Here is a 21103-nt window from a genome sequence, read left to right as displayed (position 1 = left end):
TTTAGCAGCTTTGCAATTTGCTCAGTCAACACAAGGCTCTAAAGGAGCCAGAATTTCATTTATACCTTTTATCTAACAGGCTGATTGGCAAATAAAGCAGAGAGATGCAGCACTGAGGCTGTGCTGGCACAACCAGTGGCTATCACTGTGCTTCTGAGAAGGGGGAGGAGTTAAAGCTGCATGAACTGCCTTGACAATTCCCAATCTGAGAACTTTGAAGCACTGGAAAATGTGTGGCCTTAACTGATTCTAATGCTTTAGAGGAGCTGAGGTGAATCCTTTTGTTCTTGCTATTACGTCTGGTGCTTTGGGCCTCAGTTTTCAAATACTAACCCAATTTTTACCTCAAATGATGCACATACTGTCTTACATTAAGAACTACTTTTGCAATACCAGTTTGAAGATGCAATATTCTGGTAGATGGCTGGACCACACTGGCTTGTTTAACTAACTTCTTAAATCATCCGATACCTAATTTAACAAACAGCTTTTTAATGCTGGCTGAAAGATTTCAGTCCTAATGTGTGTTAAATTGGGAGCTGCCTTCTGTATTAATTTAGTGCATGACTATTTTATTAAGTAATTAATCAGTACTCTGGCAAAGTAAATTAATTTGCATAAAAGAGGTAGAGCTTCCTAGAACAGTATTTTCTATTAAACTGGCCTCAATGTCAGTCTCAAAATAATTCAGTATATAATGAGGTTTTCTAACATGGTAAAGAGTTAATACTAATCAGAGCACTGCTGTTGCACACCTGTCAACAGTAGTGCATAGTGCAGTTTGTAAAGCCACATTTCTAAGAGCATGGTCATAATATACACTGAGAACAAAGTGAATTTTAGCAAACTTTTTCTTTACTAAAGTCTCTTGTTATAAATTACACAAATAACTTTATAAACAAATCCCCCCAGCTTGCATTTTGTTTAAAGTAATAACTTTATATCATACAAATAAAGAAATTTCAAGTATGAAAAGTGCATTATTGCAATAATACCTCTTTGCAAGTCCAAAAATCTTGGTTTAGAATAAAACTGTAAAGTGTAAAAAAGGAGTAAAACAATCAGTGCCATCTATTCATTCAAGAAGTCCAACATCTTAAAAATGTTGCTTAGTGTGTTGCAGAGGCAGACTTACATCTGAAAGCAACATGTAATTGAAAAGAAGCTGTGTGTGTGTTCATCATTTTGCATTATTAGTTCTTTTTCCCTAGTTTTCTTCACCTTTCTTGGCAGGAACTGACAATACAAATGGTGGTGTCCTCAGATATCATCCATTCTGTGCTGCTGCCACTTGCATGTTTCCAAGTTCTTCATCTTCCTCATGCATTCGCTTTAAACTTCCTACAAAAGGAAAAAGGAAGAAGAATACACCTTAAAATATCAGCTATAATAAGCAGCAGCTGTGAGTAGAACTACAGGGCAGCTTTTGTTGCTCTCTTCTTCCAGGGAGTCTGCCTTTTTAGAACATGCAGCTCTTGGGCCAGGATTCTTCCCAGCCAGTTGCTGACAGCACACTTTCTCCCCTGCACCTCTCCATAAGGAAAAGAAATTTCTTAGTACCTACCTATTTTACTGACCCCTTCACTCCCAGACTCCATTTTCACTCACCTTTAGTAGGGGTTGCTACTGGTGCACTTGTTTTACAAGTGATCACAGTAACATTTTCTACATGCCGTAATCCCCTTCCTACTTGCTTAGGCACACAGAAGAACCTTCTTTCAGAGCAACTGCCTTAATTTTAAGCAGCCAGTGTTCATAATTGCTGTCCTTACAAACCTTCCTGCACAGAACTCAAGACTTTTGAAGGACAGGAAGAGGGACAGCCGTTCTACAGCATACCATGGAAATGCAGAAAACAGCAGAGGGAAGTACACATGGGCGAGAACCGAACATTTAAGTAATCCACTCTGAAGTTTGAAAAGTTTGTACACTAACCAGAGCCATGTCCTAGGCAAAACTTTGAGATTTGCTGCTACCACTGGGGCTTCACTTAGAGTGAGAAAAATCATCTTATAAGACCAGGTTCAGCTACTTCCTTTTTCAAGGACACAGGTAGTATCACACAAGAGAAAAGTGGCTTCTTACCTGTAGTACCAGGTGGAACAGAGAGCGATCTCTCCAGCTGCAGTGGTGACATCATCTGGATGGTTAATTTTGCTAGATAGATGGCTTCATATTCCTGAAAAAGTTTGATGATAAATATTGCTATTAGCTTGGTACAGTATTTTGTAAGGAGAAAAAAGGACTAATTCAGAGAATTCACTAGGGCAGATCAGAGGGTCTCTTACAGGAAAGTACAGATTTGAAAGAAGTAGGTTCTTTGCTATTCTGACATGAACAACAAAGTATCAGGAGGGCAGAGCAGAAGAAAACAAAGGCTAACAAGAAATGGCTTTAAAGGAAGAGTAAACTTTCATTAAAAAATTATGTCAGAATGTTTAGAGAAGTCGTTGTTGTTCCCTGCAGACAATTCAAACAGTAAAAACAAACCAAATAGTTTCAATACAGCAACTTCAGAGATTTGTTACAAGGATAAATCGCACAGTTTTGAAGCTGCATTCTACCGACATGTCACACATTCAGAGCTACAAACTCCCTCAAAAGGAAATAAAAAAAAAAAGCCCAACACCCACACACCACACCCACACACCTCAGGAGATTCCAATCATCTCACCACCAGCCAACTAAGTAATGTATTAGAGACATTGCAAATCCGTTTCAGCACACTATCCTCAAGTTTCCCCACCATTCACCCAATAGACTCGTGAAATATGGTGATAAAGCAACTTCATGACATTTTGCTTTTTCAGACCTATGAATTTTATCATCTATGAATTCAACTGCCAAGAAGCATCTCAGATGCACACAATAGCCACTTTGAGGTTTCCTTACCTGCCAGCTGAACTATTTCAGAGCCTCTTAGCCACTGCACAAACCAGGATTTTCATTTCTCCTCCATTCCTGGATTTCCTTTTCTATAGCTCAAGTCTAATGAGTGACAATACCCACGCTTCTTCCTCCTAACCTCTACCATAACTTCTGAAATTTGAAGCTTTTTTTTTTTTTTTTTTTTTTTACAACATACATTAAGCCTAAGTAGAAATGGCTGTTTCGTAGCAAGATGATTCAAATGGCTTTTGAGTTATGACCAGGAAAAAAAATAGTCACCTGAAGTTGATGGACAAATCCAGCATTAGGATTAATACAGAATCTTCTTTCTTGAACATAAGTAAACGCATCCCTTAAGAAAACAAGGAGAGAGAAAATACTTTAGTGGAGAACAGACTGTGACAAGTCTCTACGGTTTCATGAGTCTTTCTTCTGATTATCAGTTCTTAGAAAATATACAACCTTTAAGAGCTCCCTGGAACTGGTCTGTATAACAAACTGTGTGGGCAAAACAGGAGTTAGTAGTTGTAACATACTCTCTGCCCATCCCCACCTGCAATCCTCAGCTTGCTGGCCTGTTTTCGACACACTACTTACAACAACCTCTTGGGGCCTCTGCTATACACAGTTTTACAGCAAAGCATCAATCTATCTAGGCCAGCATCCTGTTTCCACTAGGAGCAGGCACCTACTTCAAGAAAGGGTACAAACAAACCTGAGCTAGAAAAATGGAAAAATCTGCCTTGTAGGAAGTGTTCACTCCATCTCAATAGGTAACAATTGGCTTATGCAACAATATGGAAGTATTTACATTCTCTCCAAAATTAATTACTTAAACCACTCAAATTTAGAAGCTAGTACCTACAGATGGATCAGACTTCTTATCTGTTAAGTGTTCTCTTACTTCAGCCCTTTCATACAAATGGTTAACTACATGACCATGCAGTGTCCACATTCTCTTCTTACCTGTACTTCACCCCAAACGTTTCCATTATGTATGCAATAACTAAGGCAGCACTGAAAAGAAACAGAAAAAAGTAGAAAAAAATATATTCCCATGGTTTCAAAAATGAAAAAGCAAAAAGCATAGTTTCATACCTTCTAGAAATCCCTGCATTTCCATGGACAAGAACTTTTCCTGAGGAGAAAAAAAAGCTACTTGTGTAGGCTGGAAAAAAAAAATCTTGAAGTTTCTCCCTCTTACGAACAGCTATGCAAAATCAAGATACTTTCTGAAGAATAATAGCTGTGTCTTATACTTCACTCTAGATTACTAACTAGATGCTGCCCATTACTGCCCTGGGATACAGAAGCACAGATTCCTGCTCCTCTAAGGATTTTGAGCAACAAAATCTGTATTCCTACAATCCTGATGCAGATTTACGTCCCTTCATTAGAGAAGGGGCAGAACTCACACACATATCAGTTAAAGTGAAAAAGATGGACGAAGGTTTTTGTTATTTAGTTTGAGGCAAAAGGAGAGAAGAACACTTTGCTCTCAACTTGTATAATATAGTTCAAGTCAACCAAAATTAACACACAAATTTAAGAAGATCTCACACTTAAGAACATCTAATACATACCACTAAATTTTTAAAGATCTAACAACACTATATTAGTAGATGAAGGAAAAAAAGTAAATCCAATTTTACCTCCACTTTGTAAACTTCCATCAATAAATTCTTTAGTCTAAAAAGAAAAAAATTACAAGACTCAGCTTCACAAAATTCTAGATGTTATTACCACTTGCATTTAAGTTTGGTAGAATTTATAACAGTCTCCATACAAAGTGGCAATAACTCACTTTGTTTTTACAGACTTAGACATCATTTCAACTGTACATTTAGATTTCTTGTGTACTTCTAACTATCCATAAAATTGTCAGGGAAAAGTAGCGTGAACCCAGATGTGTTTAATTTCCAAAACACAAAAAAATCTGCTGTGTTACTTACAATCCTAACATGATGAGTTATGACGCTATAATAAAAGTAACCTCCAAACATCTTTGCCTAACAGCTTGGGAGGGGGGCAAGGAGAAGGGGTGAAGAGCAGCAACACCAATACGGTCCGGGCCGCAGCACAGGTAACTGTCTTCCTAAATCTTCCCAGAAGTTCTCCAAGGACATTTTCAGTTATAGAAATAAGTCTAATCAATCTATAAAATGAGACATGATCAAGTGAGCTCTCTGGAATAATGCCAGGTATTGATGGACCAAATCCTGCTGAATCTTGCCTGTTTTCAGCTGCTTCTTTCAAACACCTAGACATTACAGCACAGATGAGTCTTGGTAGACACAAAAGTGGCTGGAAATACAGAATCTCTTCTTGTAGTCAGAGAGGTAAGAAAAAAAAATGAAACTCAGCGTCTGGAGTCATTGGTAAGAAAGTTAATGCTGATGGTAGGACAACCATCAGACGTAACAATACAAGTAAATGGAAGAAAACTCATAACAGAGCAGCACATATAGAAGAGACAATTAAGCTAAAGTGTTGAAACAGCTGATCAACAGAGGAAAAGCAAAAGCTAGGTAATTTTTTTGTAGGGAAAACTCAGAGTGGGCTCTTAAAAATACACCAACACAGAGCTACTAATACGTTAGTAACCACAAGACTTGCAAAGGATGTTGTTCAATCAAAAGGCGTTATACTTCAGGGAGCAGAAGAGGCATGAATTCATCAACTGATTTGCCTTTCCCTTCAGTTAAAATACAATCACCTCTGATATATACAGCGAGGTCAGAAGAGTTTTTTGGCTTTTTTGGGTGGGTGAAGGAACAAAACGCTTGAGCTCTGTTGCAAACCTAAAATAAGGGTACAAAATCATAGCTCAAAACTAAGGGCTTATTCCATTTCCAAATTTCAGTATGTAATGGGTACTATTTAAGTTAAAATAACTTTAAGTCCTCTACAGTAAACACATGCTTCCAGATGCTGTAAAACTTAAATTCCATCAACTAGTTTCCATTTTCCATTGGGGGAAGGGAAAATAAAGTGTCCTACAGGCCAAGGGGTTCCAAAATAACTGGCATTCTCCCATGACCTTTTTTTTAAAAACAGAAAATACTGAGTGCTCAGAAATTAAGAAAAAGAGAGAGAAAAAATAACATGACACTGCGCTCTCAGACAATTTGTAACTCTTTTCTGTAAGCATAAGAAGTGAGGCAGAGTCGAGATAATCCGCCCTGTTACTTAGCAGGCGTACAGCAGGGCTGACAACTCCTAAGGTGCCTCAGCTTGGGCATCCCAGATTTGAAACTTCCTATCTGTCAATTCAGAAAAATCTTACTGGACAACTTCAGTCCCAATCTGTTCATATTAATACACAAATACTTACCATAGGGAAAAATCGTATTATATTTTCCACTGGATTATCTGCAATATCCAAGACTAAATACCTGCAACGAAAACAATTACTGTGAGTACACAACACTGAATGTTGCCACCACATCTACATGTGCGGATGACTCAGCCCTGCTACAGTAGTCAAGCCTGAATAAGGAAGTCAACACTGCCCACATGGCTTCACTTTCCAGTCTGAGCTCCACAACTACCACAAGCCAGCCACCTCCTGAGCTGTGATAAAGACAAGTAAGTGAGGAAGTAAGTGAGGGTATTCTCCAATACCCCTAACAAAAACCCAGAAGAAATCCAGCAGTGCTATGCTACAGCACTCACCTGTGTTTGAAAGTAATATATTATATACTCACATCCTCAACACCAATATGTAAATAAGGGCCAATATTCTTTTCTGCAGCCTTTCTGGCAGCTTTTTCAGAGGTACACATTTTCTGATCAAGTTAGTGCCAGGTGCTTTTAACTATTAACAGCACAGACTGTACTCAGAACTAAATTTAATGAGTGAAGACGACTACTGTAAAATAATGGATATTTCTCATTTGTGGACTTGTTCGTGTCCAGAATTTAGCAGGATGAACATACTTGATGGTTTGGATTCAAGAGTCTTTTCAATATCTTTTTTTTTTTAAAACAATTTGACAATTTTGACATGAAAATACTTGGGAAGAACACTAGCAAAAAAAAAAAAAAAAAAAAAACACCTTGTTAACACCAAACAAGACTTTTAAAAGGAAAATGTTCATTGTTTACAGTTTTGAATGTTATGTTCATTTCTTACCTAAATAACTGTTGGAAGTTCGGTTTAATAAAATTTGCTTCAATGTTTTGCCGTATGCATATTACATGGGTTATTCCATGTTTCTGAAGTATAGGTAGCTGCGGAAAAAGAAAAAAAAGTCAGGTTTAAATACAGAATCCACTTAATTACAGAGTAATAAAAAGAAAAGCTATACTTAAATATACAATAGGATTAGATGAGGTCCTCAAGGAAAATTAGGGCTAGTTTTCTGATATTCAAAGCATAGCATGAACAATTATTTTGTCTTTCAAAAAAGACAAAACACAACCATTAGGAGTTACAAGAAGAAACATTCCTAACAACGATAAAAAGAACATGCAACAAAGACGACATTTAGCAAGCTTGTTTGTCTCTGCCCACATTTCAGTTCTCCTGAAATTGCAAGTTCCTGCTTGTTGTAGTAATTTTCAGCTCGCATTGGATTCTTGCTGCAGTCAGACCACTGAAGGTCAGAGCACTTAAACTGTGACATAGACTTGCATATACAACCTTTTCCTTTGCATCTATAATAAAGTCAAGCACTGCTATTTACCTTATTTTACTACACAGATGCAACTTTCCAGCTTTGACTTACCTCGCAACACTTTTAGTAAATGAAACAGATTGTCTGCACCAGTAATGTTCAAACCTCAGATGTTTACTTTTTTCTAAGAAAAATTCTTTAACTATAAAATTCAGAATTTTAATACAGAAACTCCAGAGCATAAATGCTCACTGCAATTAGAAAGAAAGTCACTTCAAACCTGCAATTTTTTTTTTGGTTTGCAAGTAAAAGGTAAGGCTGACCAGCTAGAGTATGCACGCACAGGTGTGTGTCTATCTTCTTAAGCCACATGACAATCAAGGTTCTTTTTTATTTTTTCCTAAAATAACTCTCTAGCTTGCATGATTGTTAATAAAACCAGTCTTAAGGGTCAACATACCCAACATACAATTGAGGGACGGGGTAGTTCAGACCCACTCTGGGAAGAGGGAGGCATAGACACCTGGCCCAGTCAGATTATCCTTCAGGCTAAAGGACCCATCACATAAATGCATAATATATTACCTTGATTGAAATGGAACATGAAAAATGCTAAAGGATTGTATTAATTGCTGTGAATAAATTACAGGTATAGAGATACATGCATACATTTGAACATATTCCCACAGTAACAGATCACCACAGCAAAGTCTCCTTATGAGAGACTATTCTGAAAAAAGTCATACCTTGCTTTTCATAGCTGAAGAATATGGGCCTAAAAATAACCCAGGTAAAATTTCCTAGAGCATGGAAAAAAACAGACATTTAATACCAACTCAAAATTATTTAAAATAATACATTGCATTCAACCCAAACTATGGCCATGGAAACAAGTAATTTACATGTTAGTGAGAGACATGATATCAAGTGTCATTTATAACAGGGTAAGGGAAAATCAGTTTGGCAGAATAAAAGAAACATGATCTTTGTGTAGGGGATCTTATTTGGAATAGAAATTAAGTCCTTTATTTGGATTAAGTTCAGGTTAGATTGCCAAACCTTACTCAGCCTCAGGTCAAATGCGGGCTTCAAGGGAACTCGTTACCTGATACACACACAGTAAGTCTGCTAGCTTTACACTACTAGTAGAAAAATATTCATTTTTAACCAGTTGTCTCCCCATCATTAAAGTCAGATACATCTAAAGAACTTATCCTGAGCAAAAATTTAGCTGACATGATGTGAAAGTTTTAGTTGTTCAGGCCTCCTACTTGAGAACACCTAACAAAATTTAAGTCAAAAAGCAAAGCTCCAACATATTTTAGCGACCACCTCTTAAGAACATTCATGAAGACAAAATAATACATTTGGGCGATTCCGAGGGAAAAGGACAAGACTCACCAAATGCTCTTTTTATTTTGTACTTGCACAACAGAGACCCAAGCGTGCCTTCGTTCTAACTGGCAACCCTCTCCCCACTAAAATGCCTTGCTCTACAGAGTTCCCGATGAACTGCAGGGGATCAGCGTAAAGCTGCTATCACTGGAACTGCACTCATCCATATGTGAGGCATGTTTGAGAGTGATTAAACTCCTATCTTTCCTCCTTTGGAGAATCATATCTCTTCCACAGCGATGCCTGATACTTTACATCTAAAGTCTGATTTTGATACCAGCTCTTTTGCAGGGCAGTTTATTTTTCTTGCTGAATGCACCACTAGATTTTTTGCTCAAATGAAAAAACTGAAGTGTGCCATACCTGCATCTCTCTCCTCATGGGGTAGGTCCAATCCTTAAAATAAAATAAAAATAAGTAAATATATATGCACACACACACAGAAAGTCAAATCCAGAGAAAGATCCACATGTGCCTGTTCTATACAAAAATCCATTTTCTGTAGATTGTACAAGCTACCTTACTATTTAACAGGCACATTGCTTATGCTTATTATGAACTCTCCACATAGATATAGGTAACACTGAAGTGCAAGGCAGCTTAGTCTATTTTGAAAGCCAACGTGCAAAAAACCTGAAGTACTTTGAGCATCAGTGAGGAAGCTTGTGCAGAATAGCCAGTGCGTTGTAAATTCACATATTAGCTTTATGCTTAGAAACTTTCCTCCAGAGAAAAATAAAAAGAGGAAAGTAAAACATTCTATATTAGCCATGGAGGCAAAAAATTACTTTTGAGTGTAATCAAAAAGACAGCTGCAAGATAGCAAGCATAGCAAGTAACTCCCCTAAAATCCACACTATCTCACTTCATATATTCAAACTAATTTTATCTTGAATAGTCAGGAGTTAGCTTTAAAAGATCTAGAAATTTAAGTTATATATTAACACAATATCAATTTAATTTCAGGACAAGCCACAAAATTCATATTGCCACTTTTCTGCATCTTTGACAATTACATTTGGAAGGATCCTTGTACAGTAAATGTGTACACTTGTTTCCAGTCACAAGGACATAATATCCCTTGTCAGTTAATTTACGGCTAGCATATCACACGCTTCCACGAGACCACAAGTTTGAGGGTCCACCACTCAGAAAATGCCGCTTTTCAGCTAACTCTTTATTACCATCCACTCAATTTATCAAGACAGTCCAGAATAAATGCCAGGACCAGTGTTTTCATCCCTTGCTCCATTTTACAGAGCTGCCAAAGCTAAACCGAAAAATCTTTAGGCAGATGCTATTCCTGTCCTCCCTTCTTTACAACTCCCACTATCCTCTATTAACAGGCTCTTATTCATTCTTTGACCCTCACATACGAAGGAGTTTTATCTGAGATCACAGTTACCAGCTTGAAGAAAAAAAGCTGAAATAGTCAAACATACCAAATTAAACAGGCTGCATGCATATAGCTCATTTATTTACATAACTTTGTTGATTGTTCCTCCAATGACACACACAAGCTTTGCCTTATGTTACTCTTGCTGACGTTCCCATCTCCTCACAGCTATGAGAAAGTTAAACTCTAAATATTCCACCTCCGAAGTGAGGCCAGAGTTACACCAGGAAAGATCCAGGTTCAGACTTCAGCACTGTCAGTCTGAGCACCTGTGGCCCTACTCGGAGTATCGATGTCACATGAACCCCCTTTTTACGTAGGTGCACGAAAAGATATCCACTGCTTCCCCCAGGCGCAAACACACACAGGTACGCAGCAAGTTTTGACTGGCTCTCGGTAGGGGAATTCAGAAGGATTTTAGTATCAGGAAAGTTACTCTGGAAACCACTTGAATTGAATCTGGGACAGCATTTCTGAGACAGCAAACAAACATTAAGCCATTCAAAACTATTCTTTGAATAGTATGGAAAAAGTAGCACAAACAGGGAAATAAAATCCACTTAAATGGTCTCTGTTAAACACACTGAGAGGTAACTAAGTTACTTGTGCAGGCTCCAACTGCAATAATCAAAAGTTATTGGTAATAGATGGTAAAAACCCTGTGACAATAGGACGATACTTAAGGAACAGCATGCTTTGAAGGTCAACCTAAGATTTGTTTTAGCTTAATCATGTTGTCCCTCTATTTATACAAAAATACAATTTACTCCACAAAAGGCAAGAAAATCCTAGTTTTGTCCAAATATAAAAATGATATTACAAGGAAGAAACGCAGAAAAGCTTAAGCTATACTCCAGAAGTACACAAGTGCTTAAGTAGGTTTATTACTCTATTTATATACTTGTAGAATTTACAGAGTCTTAATCTGGAACTTAATGAAAACACACAAATTCATCGGTGCTGTGGTCAAGGGGACTTAACAATACATTAGAAATACTCTTTTCAAAGCATTATAAGCAGGAAATTGGGTTACTCACAACAGCTGTAAGCTGTGCAAGGTAAGTACACAGTCCAAAGGAAAACCAAACCAAAAAAAAAAAAAAACAGATGCCACAGTTGTTCTGATTAAGAATAAAGGTCAATATTAGCTCCAGACATTAGTCTTCAATGTTCTCCAAGAAGCTAAAAGGTACAGTCTCCAAAGGGATTTACTCTGCAAAACATACCTGAGATGATGTCTCAGATTAAATGTTTTCTTCATGCAAGCACACAAACCGATGAAAGAATGATTCTGGTGATCTCCTGACAGCCCTTCACAGCTTTTAAAACTAATAATGCAATTTTATTCAAATGTTATGCAAAATCATGTGGGAAAAAAAAGCCATTAACATAGCTTGAACTCAAGCAGAGGTCTCATTTTAAGGAATGCATCCATCAACCATGTTTTCTACACTGTCTGAAGCACCCAGCAACCAAATAATGACAGAAAGTTTCACCTTTTATCAGACCAAATACGGGAATTTTGCTAAGAAAACAAGTGATGACATTAGAGCTGGGTACAGTAATGGCACTACTCACTGAAAAGTATTTCAAAGGTGCTATCTACCGAGCTAAGTGATAATTCACTGGAAGAAGTAATCTCCAACAGTCATAAAACATAAAAGCAAAGAGAGAGAACACAAAAAAAAAAAAACCCTTTAAAGAGAAACCACTAACCTCTGACAGATTTTCTCAAATTACACTGGGATTCATTAATGGAGAAGTTTAAAAGATACCTCAGCTATTTTGCTAAGTGTGTTCACAACATGTATCTGCTGTTTTGTTCACGCGAAATAAATGCCAGGGACGACGTAGGCATTTCAACTACTGTCTCTATATCGAGTGATTACAATGAGAAAAGACAATAAAGTGTGTTTCAAAGCCCTCTATTCCTCACCTACAGTTAAGCTCGAGGTGAAACAAACTGAAGATACCAAGGTACAATAGGCTACCGCAAGTTCTGAGATCTTTTCTACACTACAAAGATAATATCCAACACTACAGTATCCAAACTACAAGTACATCATCAACAAGAGTCACTTTGCCCACAGTTATGGTTATTTTGTTTACATTTTGCCATGGCTGCACCTGTTTTCTAGTGAAGAACAGTATAATAGCAAAAATCTACACTAGACATTCTACACTGACATGTAGATAAGCATGTTCATTTGGACTAATTCCAAAAAAGTGACCTTGGCTAGGACTTCCATACCATGAACTTTTTTAATTTGTTTTTCACAGCCCCAATATTGAGGTTTGTCTATGCCCAAGATCTGCAAGTAAGCAAAGACCATGGTTTCAAACACAGCACCCCACTCTACCTTTTGCAATCTACATGTCTTCACTAGATGGTACACGGTCAAGTGGACACACATGTGACATCCCTTTGCTGGTTCGTAACTGACAGTTCAGGTTTAAAGACCCACTTGGTTTTCACTTACACAATGTGTATCCCGATCAGTCTTTGCTGAAGCTCAGCTTTAGTTGAGAGGAAATCCACAGCAATGTACCTTCATTATTATGGCTAAACTCCCACAGCCTTATTAATAAAGCTTGCAAGCCACAAGCTACCCTAGATGAAAGAAGAAGCTTTCAAAAGTACTGGGAAAAAAACCTAGTAAAATAAGTCAAATCAGCAATTTAAGTTGGAAGGACAATTCAACATCAATATGTATCCTTTCTAGACTTAGTTGTTGCCTCCTGTCTCCTCCGCATCACTGGACATCAATCATGCTCTGCAATGACTCCTTCCCAGCTATTCAAGATCATTACTGATTTGCTTTTGAAAAGCTCTGCGCAACTCCCAGCAAAGCCTTCTTGACCACTCCAGGATTCTGACCCTTTTCCAGTACTAAGACAGCTCTTCTGTGATTGATTAATGGCATCACCTACCTCTCTCTACAGACTCCTCTTCTCAGCCTAATCCATCACAGTAAGACTTCTGCATGATTAATAGTTCATCATGTACCTCAAATAAAAATCTAGGGCTGTTAGAATTCTCAGGCCTAAATTTTTTCCATGTCTAGTGGAATATTTACATAAGCTATAAAACTCTCAGCCTATGTCCCAAGCCTGGAACAGCATTCCTTCACCAGTTGTAAAAATTAAAGCTCTAAACAACTCTTACGGCAATGATAGCCACCCATTCCACTGACCTGCTTCAACTCCTTTATCTGCTCTGACTGATCTCCTGTCTGTAACTTCCTACTGCTCTGTGAAGGAAAATAAAGTTATAGCTACATAGTATTACATCAGAAGAGTCAGAGAGAGCAATTATATTAACTGTCAACATTACTACCATTTTCCTTGGCAGGCTATAACTTAGAACATGGATGGGTCCTGACCTCATAACTAGATGGTCATCCTGACACACCAAGCTTTATGCTTAATTCCAAGAAGTTTTAAGTCAAATCTACACTATGAAATACAATCACATCTTGTTTTTGAAAGGATTTTAGACAAGCCACTTGGAAAAAGCTCTCCCCTCATACAGTCCAACAAACCGGGAAAAAATCTGTTTCCATCTATACTGTACTACCAAAAGCTACTTCACAGCTGCTTCCTCAGTGCAGCAATAATTCATTTTTAATTTCATTCTGCTTTATCCGAGATCTAAATTCACAGCCTCTCCAACTCCTAGTACAAATGCTGATGCATCCTTAGCTTTTTGAATTCCAAGATTTTAATGTCACTATCCAGAATACCTTATCCGAAGTACTATATTTAAAAAGTAGAGTTCTATTAGCTACTTCGATGTCAGGAGGGAAAGCCTAATTTGGTGACGGAGGGTTGATAACATACAAATGCACTAACTCTCCCCTGGGTCTTGTATTTCACTTTCTTCTAAGACTACTCTTGACAGCTTTACAGGCTCAAGACAGCTCTTCAAGGTTGAGGTTTGTTCTTTTACCCCTTCCCACCTAGAGCCCCCTTCTTCTTCAACTCTTCTCAGTCTAGCTAGTTACAGTGAGGCCATGCAGCAGTTCATTAAAAACCTGTACAAAAATTAATCCAGTTACAGCAATGGGCTTTGTAAAGTGTAATAAAATTAAAACTGTCAAAAGAAATCATGAAATGTCAAAGTAGTAAAACAATAAATTAATTTTCAATCTTTAAATAAGACAGTAAGTTAAATGAAGGCCTAAAAACTTATTCAAAAAAAGTGAATATTACTGAAACCTGTCATATCTATCACTGTTACGTGTGCTGCCTTAAGGGACTCAAAATAAGCCACAAACATGATCGAAATGCAAGGCTGCATCTTCAGTTTCAGTCATGCTTCACGTTCCTAGGTACAGTTACACCAGCTATAAGTGTCAAAGAAAAAAAAACACACTAATTTTCTTTTCAGGTAGAAGTCCTAGTGCAGCTATATGAACAATTAAAACCACACTTTTTATTCACAGAAGTCATTTTCATTTGAGATGTGGGCATGCCATTAAGGATGAGCGTGCTATACTAAAAGAGCATTAGGATGGGCTTTGTCATTACTGCTGACCCAAAATACTGGCTGGTTAAAGGACAAAGTCCCACTCACACATTTATGCTTCCCTGGCAGCTGTCTAACCCTATGGTCATCAAGCGCAGAAAACTGTAATTGTCAAAAACTAACAGCTTTCTTTGGCTTAGGTGGTTGTCTACCAAGTCGGCTCCCCGTGCCAGCTCACCGCGGGGTCGGACAAGCACCAGTACAAACACAGCGGCAGCACTGTATGGGTGGCAGGACGGGTAAAGCTATTTCTTTTGGCAAAGCCAGCTATGAGATGGGTTCTGCTGTAAATGTCAAGTCAGACAGCCTCTACAATGGCATACATAGGCTAGGAAGCAGCGTTTAGCAATGCATTTTCTGTGTATTTTTGAAGTGTACTTGTCCAGTGGGAAGTCCTTATCACAGAAACATTTCTGCCTTTGAAAAAACAAAGAAATACAAAAGCAGGAAGGTGGAAAAAAGAACAATAGCAGGTGGGCATGACAGAGCACACAGAGGAAGGAAGAAGTGTACAATCAGGAAAATAAAGGTTATTTTGGCAAAGAGGAACACCAGGCACACACACACACAAAAAAAAAAGGAAAAGGAAAAGAGGTAGACTAAATGAAAGTAGAAACATAATGTAGATAAGATGCATTTGTTTCCTGTATGTCCCATCCTGTAACTTTGGTCCAAAATATACTTCTACCAGCTTGTTAAATACGAGTTTTAACACACACGATCATCAGTACAGGTTTTCATTAAAGAACGATAAAGTAGGGATGGCAGAATTCTTCAGCTTATGTTAAGCACGCAGCCAAGTGGCAGGACTGCTAGATTTTCAGCACTGTTTTACATGGGTGACTTGCAGAGAAGCTGAGACTCTTCTGAACATTCACCCCATAGCTATCCTATCCATTGTAGGAGAAGGCCTTGCTGATTCACTTTTTATGAAGAATTTGTAGAATGAGTATGATGAACAAATTATACTGATAACAGAGAGAGGAAAAATGGTATTCAAATTACTGTTGGAATTGTTTAAAATGGTACAAAAATGCCTTTTTTCATGCTTTTTCTAACTACAGCCTGGTGAGTTGGACTATACTGAGACAGGCAAGGAACCTCAAAGTCCTTTTTACAATCCCTGTTCAGAATAAATCTGTGCTTTCAGTTCCCAATTCTACAAACTGTTCCAGTTGTGAGCAGCCTTCATGTCTGGGCAAACTCCCCTTCCCCTCCACAGCCTTCTCGTGAATGCAAGGCATAAGTTAATTGCTCCTGAAAAGACTACTCTCCCTCAGCTGCCGCAGTGCACTCCTTTTGATATATGCAAAGGATTCTGAAACTATCCCACAGAGTTTGGATCAAAATCTGTCAACTGATTTACATCTTCCCAGCATGATGCAGCAGTTGTTTTAAATTTCTTTTGCTCTGTGCTTCTGTGGGGAGATAGAACATATATTATAATACAGGCCTCCTACTTACTTTAAAGAGTCATTAGACAAGAGGAATCCCTTTATTTTTGTTAAGAGGATTATTTGTGTTTCGTATCAAAAGTAAGAGTGAAAAAGCTTAAGAAATTGGTTCCACCTTAGACGGATAGCACTATTGCAGCTAGTTAAAAAAAGCACTCAAAAGTAAGTTAGTCTTTTAGACTAAATATAACTGACAAGAAATGAACATTGCTTTAAAAACCATGTGCTAAAGAAAGTGACCTCAATGTTTACATGCATAATAAAAAGGAAATATGACTACTTAGTCAATAAGCTGATAATTCTATTACAAAAACCACCAAGAGCCCTATAAAGTTCCAAATAGATCATGAATGCTAGTTTACTCAGCCCACTCGCACGCAAATATGTCCTAAATCCATTTTTAATCTTACAGTAACTAGAAAATGTAAAGCACCAGCTTTGGAGTGTGAAGTTGTTTTCTTCTATTTAAAATGTTTTAGCAAGTAATTGAACTGGTAATTATTGCTGTGCTCCCATTACATATATCCTACCACTATCTTTTTTTTTTAATTAAACATTTCAAGAGAAAATAAATTGCCATTGAATTCCTTAAGTTATTCCAGTCCTTAATCATCACCTTTCCAAAAGCACTATGATGCCTCAGTATTAACATGCTGGTACGCACTAACATTTATCTACTTGACCCTCTTTTAAAGAGGAAGAGTCTTGAGGCATACATTTTTACATGAGGAAAAAGTCCTGGCATTTCTGAAGTTTGTAATAAAGTTTGAGACCACATCTTGGAAAATCTGTCAGTTTTGATAAGAGCACATAAATCCAAGATTAGAAATGGCTTCCATAGCATGTACAATCAATATTGTTCATAAGGCTTTGACATACTATCACCAGCCTGTAATACAACCACACTTACAGACATTCAAAGCATCTATCAGAAAAGCTTTGCAAGAACCATGAGTTATATTTTGAGTGTCCAAACAGTAGGAGTAGAAAAATCCAAATGGCACAAGGAGCTGCAAAAAGCAGTTCAACTTTTAATCGCTACAGACTTGCAAAGGCGAGACAGAAGCTGGTTTCTCCTAGACTTCATTAGCTCATGTTGCAAAACTGAGCAGTTTACCAAGGCTGCAGTCAGCACATGAGAAGGGATTAGAGGAAGTACTACAAGCCAGCACTGACACATGCTTGTGTGGATGTGCAGCAGACGCTTGCAGAACGTCTGTCTGTGCGTGACCCATAGCAAACATGGCTGCACCACCCAAACGATCTTTAATTTTTTTCTATAGTTTGTGTATATTTAAAAGTGATCCACGTCACTGAAAGTGCTCAGAAGAGCTTCTAGTCCATCAATTCCTGAGATTAGGAATAAGAACAAGGTATGCACAACTCTCTCCAGCAAGTACATTTCACCTGTGTTTCTTAACAGTCCCCCAAGCTCCAAAAGGTATCTTTAATCAAGGCCAGCAGCTGAAGAGTCCAGCAATTTTTAATGCTGTTTAGGAATGCAGACATTGAGAACAGCCTACAGACCAGAAAAACTTACCCCTGTATCTACAGTATGTTTCTGCAGCCTGCTTAAGCCAATCTAACTGCAGACTGTACTGTCACACCCAACAAATAGCCTTGCCCACTCTTACTTTTCCTTGTGCCACAGTATGAAGTTGTGCAGACAGCCAGAGCAGCTCACCGATCTGGCTTTTTTTTTCCCCCCCTCCTTTCCCCATAATTTCAGCTGTCACATGGTTGCTAATGTCAGCCCAGGAAAGAGTTGTGGGGAGGGCAATTAGATTGTCTTAAACTAACCATGAATTTGTGCTTATTCTTGAGCAGCCTACATCAAAAAGTGAAATGGGCACACAATTCCCCCAATTTTCTCTCCACCTCCCCTTTTTAAATATAGCAATACTTTGAAATCAGATCTACCAAGACAGTATTAGACAGTATATTAGAGAGTACTCACTAAAGAGCCCCCTCATGACAACACACAAAGGATGATCTTCCAGCTTTCCCTGAATAACTACATTTTGGAGACAGAAAGATTTTAGTTTCCTTACCTCGCTTTTCCAAAGCATCTGTTTAAGCATTGGACTTAGTATGGAATAACTCTTAGGCTGAAGTTTCTTAACCTATGTTTAATAAGCAAGCTCTACAAGAACTCTGACATTTGCATGCTGGTTGCAAGTTCTCTGCTTCCCCCAAAATACTGCAATTATAAAGTATTCAGACTAAGCCAGACAGAAATTTAAGGTGATGAAAAAATTAACTTAGAGTTTTTAAATATATTTCTTGAAAGTCTCCACTATGTTCTTGTAGCATTTACAGTCCTAACATTATATAATATTGTATTATCGATATAAGTAGCATGAAAAAAGTAAAAACCGAAATCCACTCCTTGAAGGACACTGTATTATAATTTCAGTTTTAATCAATCAAGCCTTGTAAGATTGGCAGTGACTCTGTTTTTAAAACTATTTTAACTGCACACTCCTTTTAATCTATTCTGGTTATAAACAGGTTTGAAAAGCCATCCAGCCTAATTCGGTTAACCATTTTCAGAAGTAACTGCAGACAATGTAATTGGGTTCTCCAGAAAGAACAGGATATTTAAAAAGCAAACAAATATTATGTACCAGCTTGTCAGGCTTCTAATTTATGTTCAAACACAAACTGATTATAACTTCTTGAGAACAACGAAGACTATGTGTAAATATCCTTGAAGTCCTGAAGTGAGGAGGATATTAAATCAACAAAAGTAAACAAAAATAAAGAAGTAATGACTTTCTGGTACTTTACTGTAATGAAAGCATTCAATAGTAATTCCGTCAAAACTGAGTTAAATGCTGATATTTATGAAATACGCAACAATTCCTAGAACTCCAAAGGGCTCAGATACTCTCAACTTCCCCCAGGAACACGGTGACATTTCGCGTTAGGTATCTGACACGGTCAAAGCAGCGCGCTCACGGCTGCTTGTGACACACGAAAACACGCTACCGGTATCCAGGGTCAGGACGGAGGAGCCGAGCCAAGCTGAGAAACCGGACACCCGAGCGACCCGACTCCCCTGACACCGCACAGGTCTCGTCTCCGCAGACATTGCCACCCGTCCCAGCCGGCAGCGCAGCCCTGGCTCCCGAGCGGGGTGAGAACGCTTCCCCGGCAGACTCACCACAGCGCCAAATTGTTTCCCGAGTATCCAAGAGTCCCAGACACCATCTGTGTGGAGGGGACGTGCAGGTACTCACTGGAGTTTCTAACAGCCGAGCTAGCAGCTCGCCGCCGTCGTGCGCGGACAGAAAGGGGCAAGCGCGGAGCCGGCAGCGGGTGGGGATCCCACCGGCGACCGCGCCGGGGCGGGCAGGAAGGCCACGTTCCCCCGAGGCGCAGCGGGGGAGACGCGAGGGGCAGCGAGCCTCAGCAGGGGCCCGCGGCGCTGCGGGCGGGCAGGGCGAGCCGCGGGGCTCCGGGGGAGGCGGGCAGGCAGGCGCCGGGCAAGGCCGGAGGCGGCCGGGAAGGGGAGATCGAGGGGCAGTGGCGGGGGGCGGCCGCCCCACGGCAAGCAGGGGAGAGCAGGGAGGGCCGGTGGGGCGGGAAACGACCCACGGGGGGGGGGAACCCCCCAGCGAGGGGTGTCAGCAGGGACCCCCCCCAATAGCGGGGGGCGGCAGCCGGGCCCGGGGGGGGGGGGGGCAACGGCCCCGGGGCCAGCGCGAACCGAGCCGAGCCGAGCCGAGCCGAGCCACGCGGGGCCGCCGCGCACGAGGCCGGCGCCGCGGGAGGCTCCGGGCAGGCGGTTCGCCGCCTCCCTCCTCTCGCCGCGCTCCGCTCCGCGGCGGCCGAGCCGCCCCGCAGCCGCTGCCCGCCTGGCGGCCGCTCACCTCCGAGTCCTCTTTGGCCTGCGGCAGCGCGGGGAAGGCCGGCTTGGCGAGCTCCATGGCCGGGCGCTCTCCGGGCGGGGCAGTGCCGGGCAGCGCGGCTATTTGGGCAGCGGGCCCGCGGGCTCCGGCTCGGGAGCGGCGGCGGGAGGAGGCGGCGGAGGCGGCGGCGCGCTCAGCCGCTCGCGCCCGGCCGCCATGCTGCTGCTGCTGCTGCTGCCTCTTCCCTCCTCCTCCTCCTCCTCCTCCTCCTCCTCCTCCCGCTGCTCCCCGCCCGCCCCCGGGCTCCGCTCCAGCGGCGGCGGCGGCGGCGCCTCCGCCCCGCCCCAACCGCCCCGCCCCAACGGCCGCCGAGCGCGGGGGCGGTGCCGCCAACGGCCCGGGGGGCGGGGCCGCGCGCCCGGCGCGGGGCCAGGCCGCGCGAGCGCGCGCCCGGCGCTAACGGTCGCCGCGCTCCCTGCTGTGGCGAGGCGCGTTGTGCCCCGGCGGCGCCGCCCGCAGCGCGCCGTCCCCCAGCTCGTTTCCGGGCGAAAGCTCGGGAGGGGTCATTAATCGTCTGAATTCATTAATTCCGTCGTCAGGGTCTAAATTAAACCGTGCAGTTCTTTTTTTAAGAAGCCCGTTTTGCTGCTGTCGCGCCCCCCCCCCCACCCGGCCGCTGAGGGGGTTCGGGGGGGGGCTCCCCTCAGGCCGGGGCCAGGCACCATCACGGCTCTTTTTGCCCAGAAATCCTCTCAAAAGCTCAGCTCAGGGAGGCTCGCAGCCCTCCGGCGCGAGCCCTCCGCTCTGAGGCCAGCTCGTCACACACACTTGGCCTGTACCAAATGCTGCTCGCAAATTAGCAAGGCCACAGTTTTTTTAGCCTCTTTCTCCTCACTTGGCAAACCATTCACGTTTTTTGTGACCAGTTACTGTTCCATCCGCCGTTGCCCAGGTGCCATCACAAAGAT

General features: G+C 40.9%; 1 protein-coding gene across 1 annotated transcript; it reads right to left on the bottom strand.

Moving 5' to 3' along the window:
- Positions 1-833: 833 nt before the first annotated feature.
- Positions 834-20436, bottom strand: STYX (serine/threonine/tyrosine interacting protein). The gene is made up of 11 exons (XM_064511838.1): positions 20157-20436; positions 9267-9299; positions 8255-8308; positions 7025-7122; positions 6224-6284; positions 4542-4578; positions 3988-4027; positions 3856-3906; positions 3169-3241; positions 2086-2179; positions 834-1341 (listed from the first exon to the last, which is right to left on the bottom strand). The coding sequence occupies exons 1-11, from the start codon at positions 20211-20213 to the stop codon at positions 1268-1270; spliced, it is 672 nt and encodes a 223-aa protein (XP_064367908.1). The 5' UTR covers positions 20214-20436; the 3' UTR covers positions 834-1267.
- Positions 20437-21103: the final 667 nt, after the last annotated feature.

The sequence above is a fragment of the Dromaius novaehollandiae genome, chromosome 5 (assembly GCF_036370855.1).
Source record: "Dromaius novaehollandiae isolate bDroNov1 chromosome 5, bDroNov1.hap1, whole genome shotgun sequence".
Taxonomy (NCBI): Eukaryota; Metazoa; Chordata; class Aves; order Casuariiformes; family Dromaiidae; genus Dromaius; species Dromaius novaehollandiae.
The sequence above is the reverse complement of the archived record's forward strand: the minus strand, read 5'-3'. Positions and strand labels throughout refer to the sequence as shown.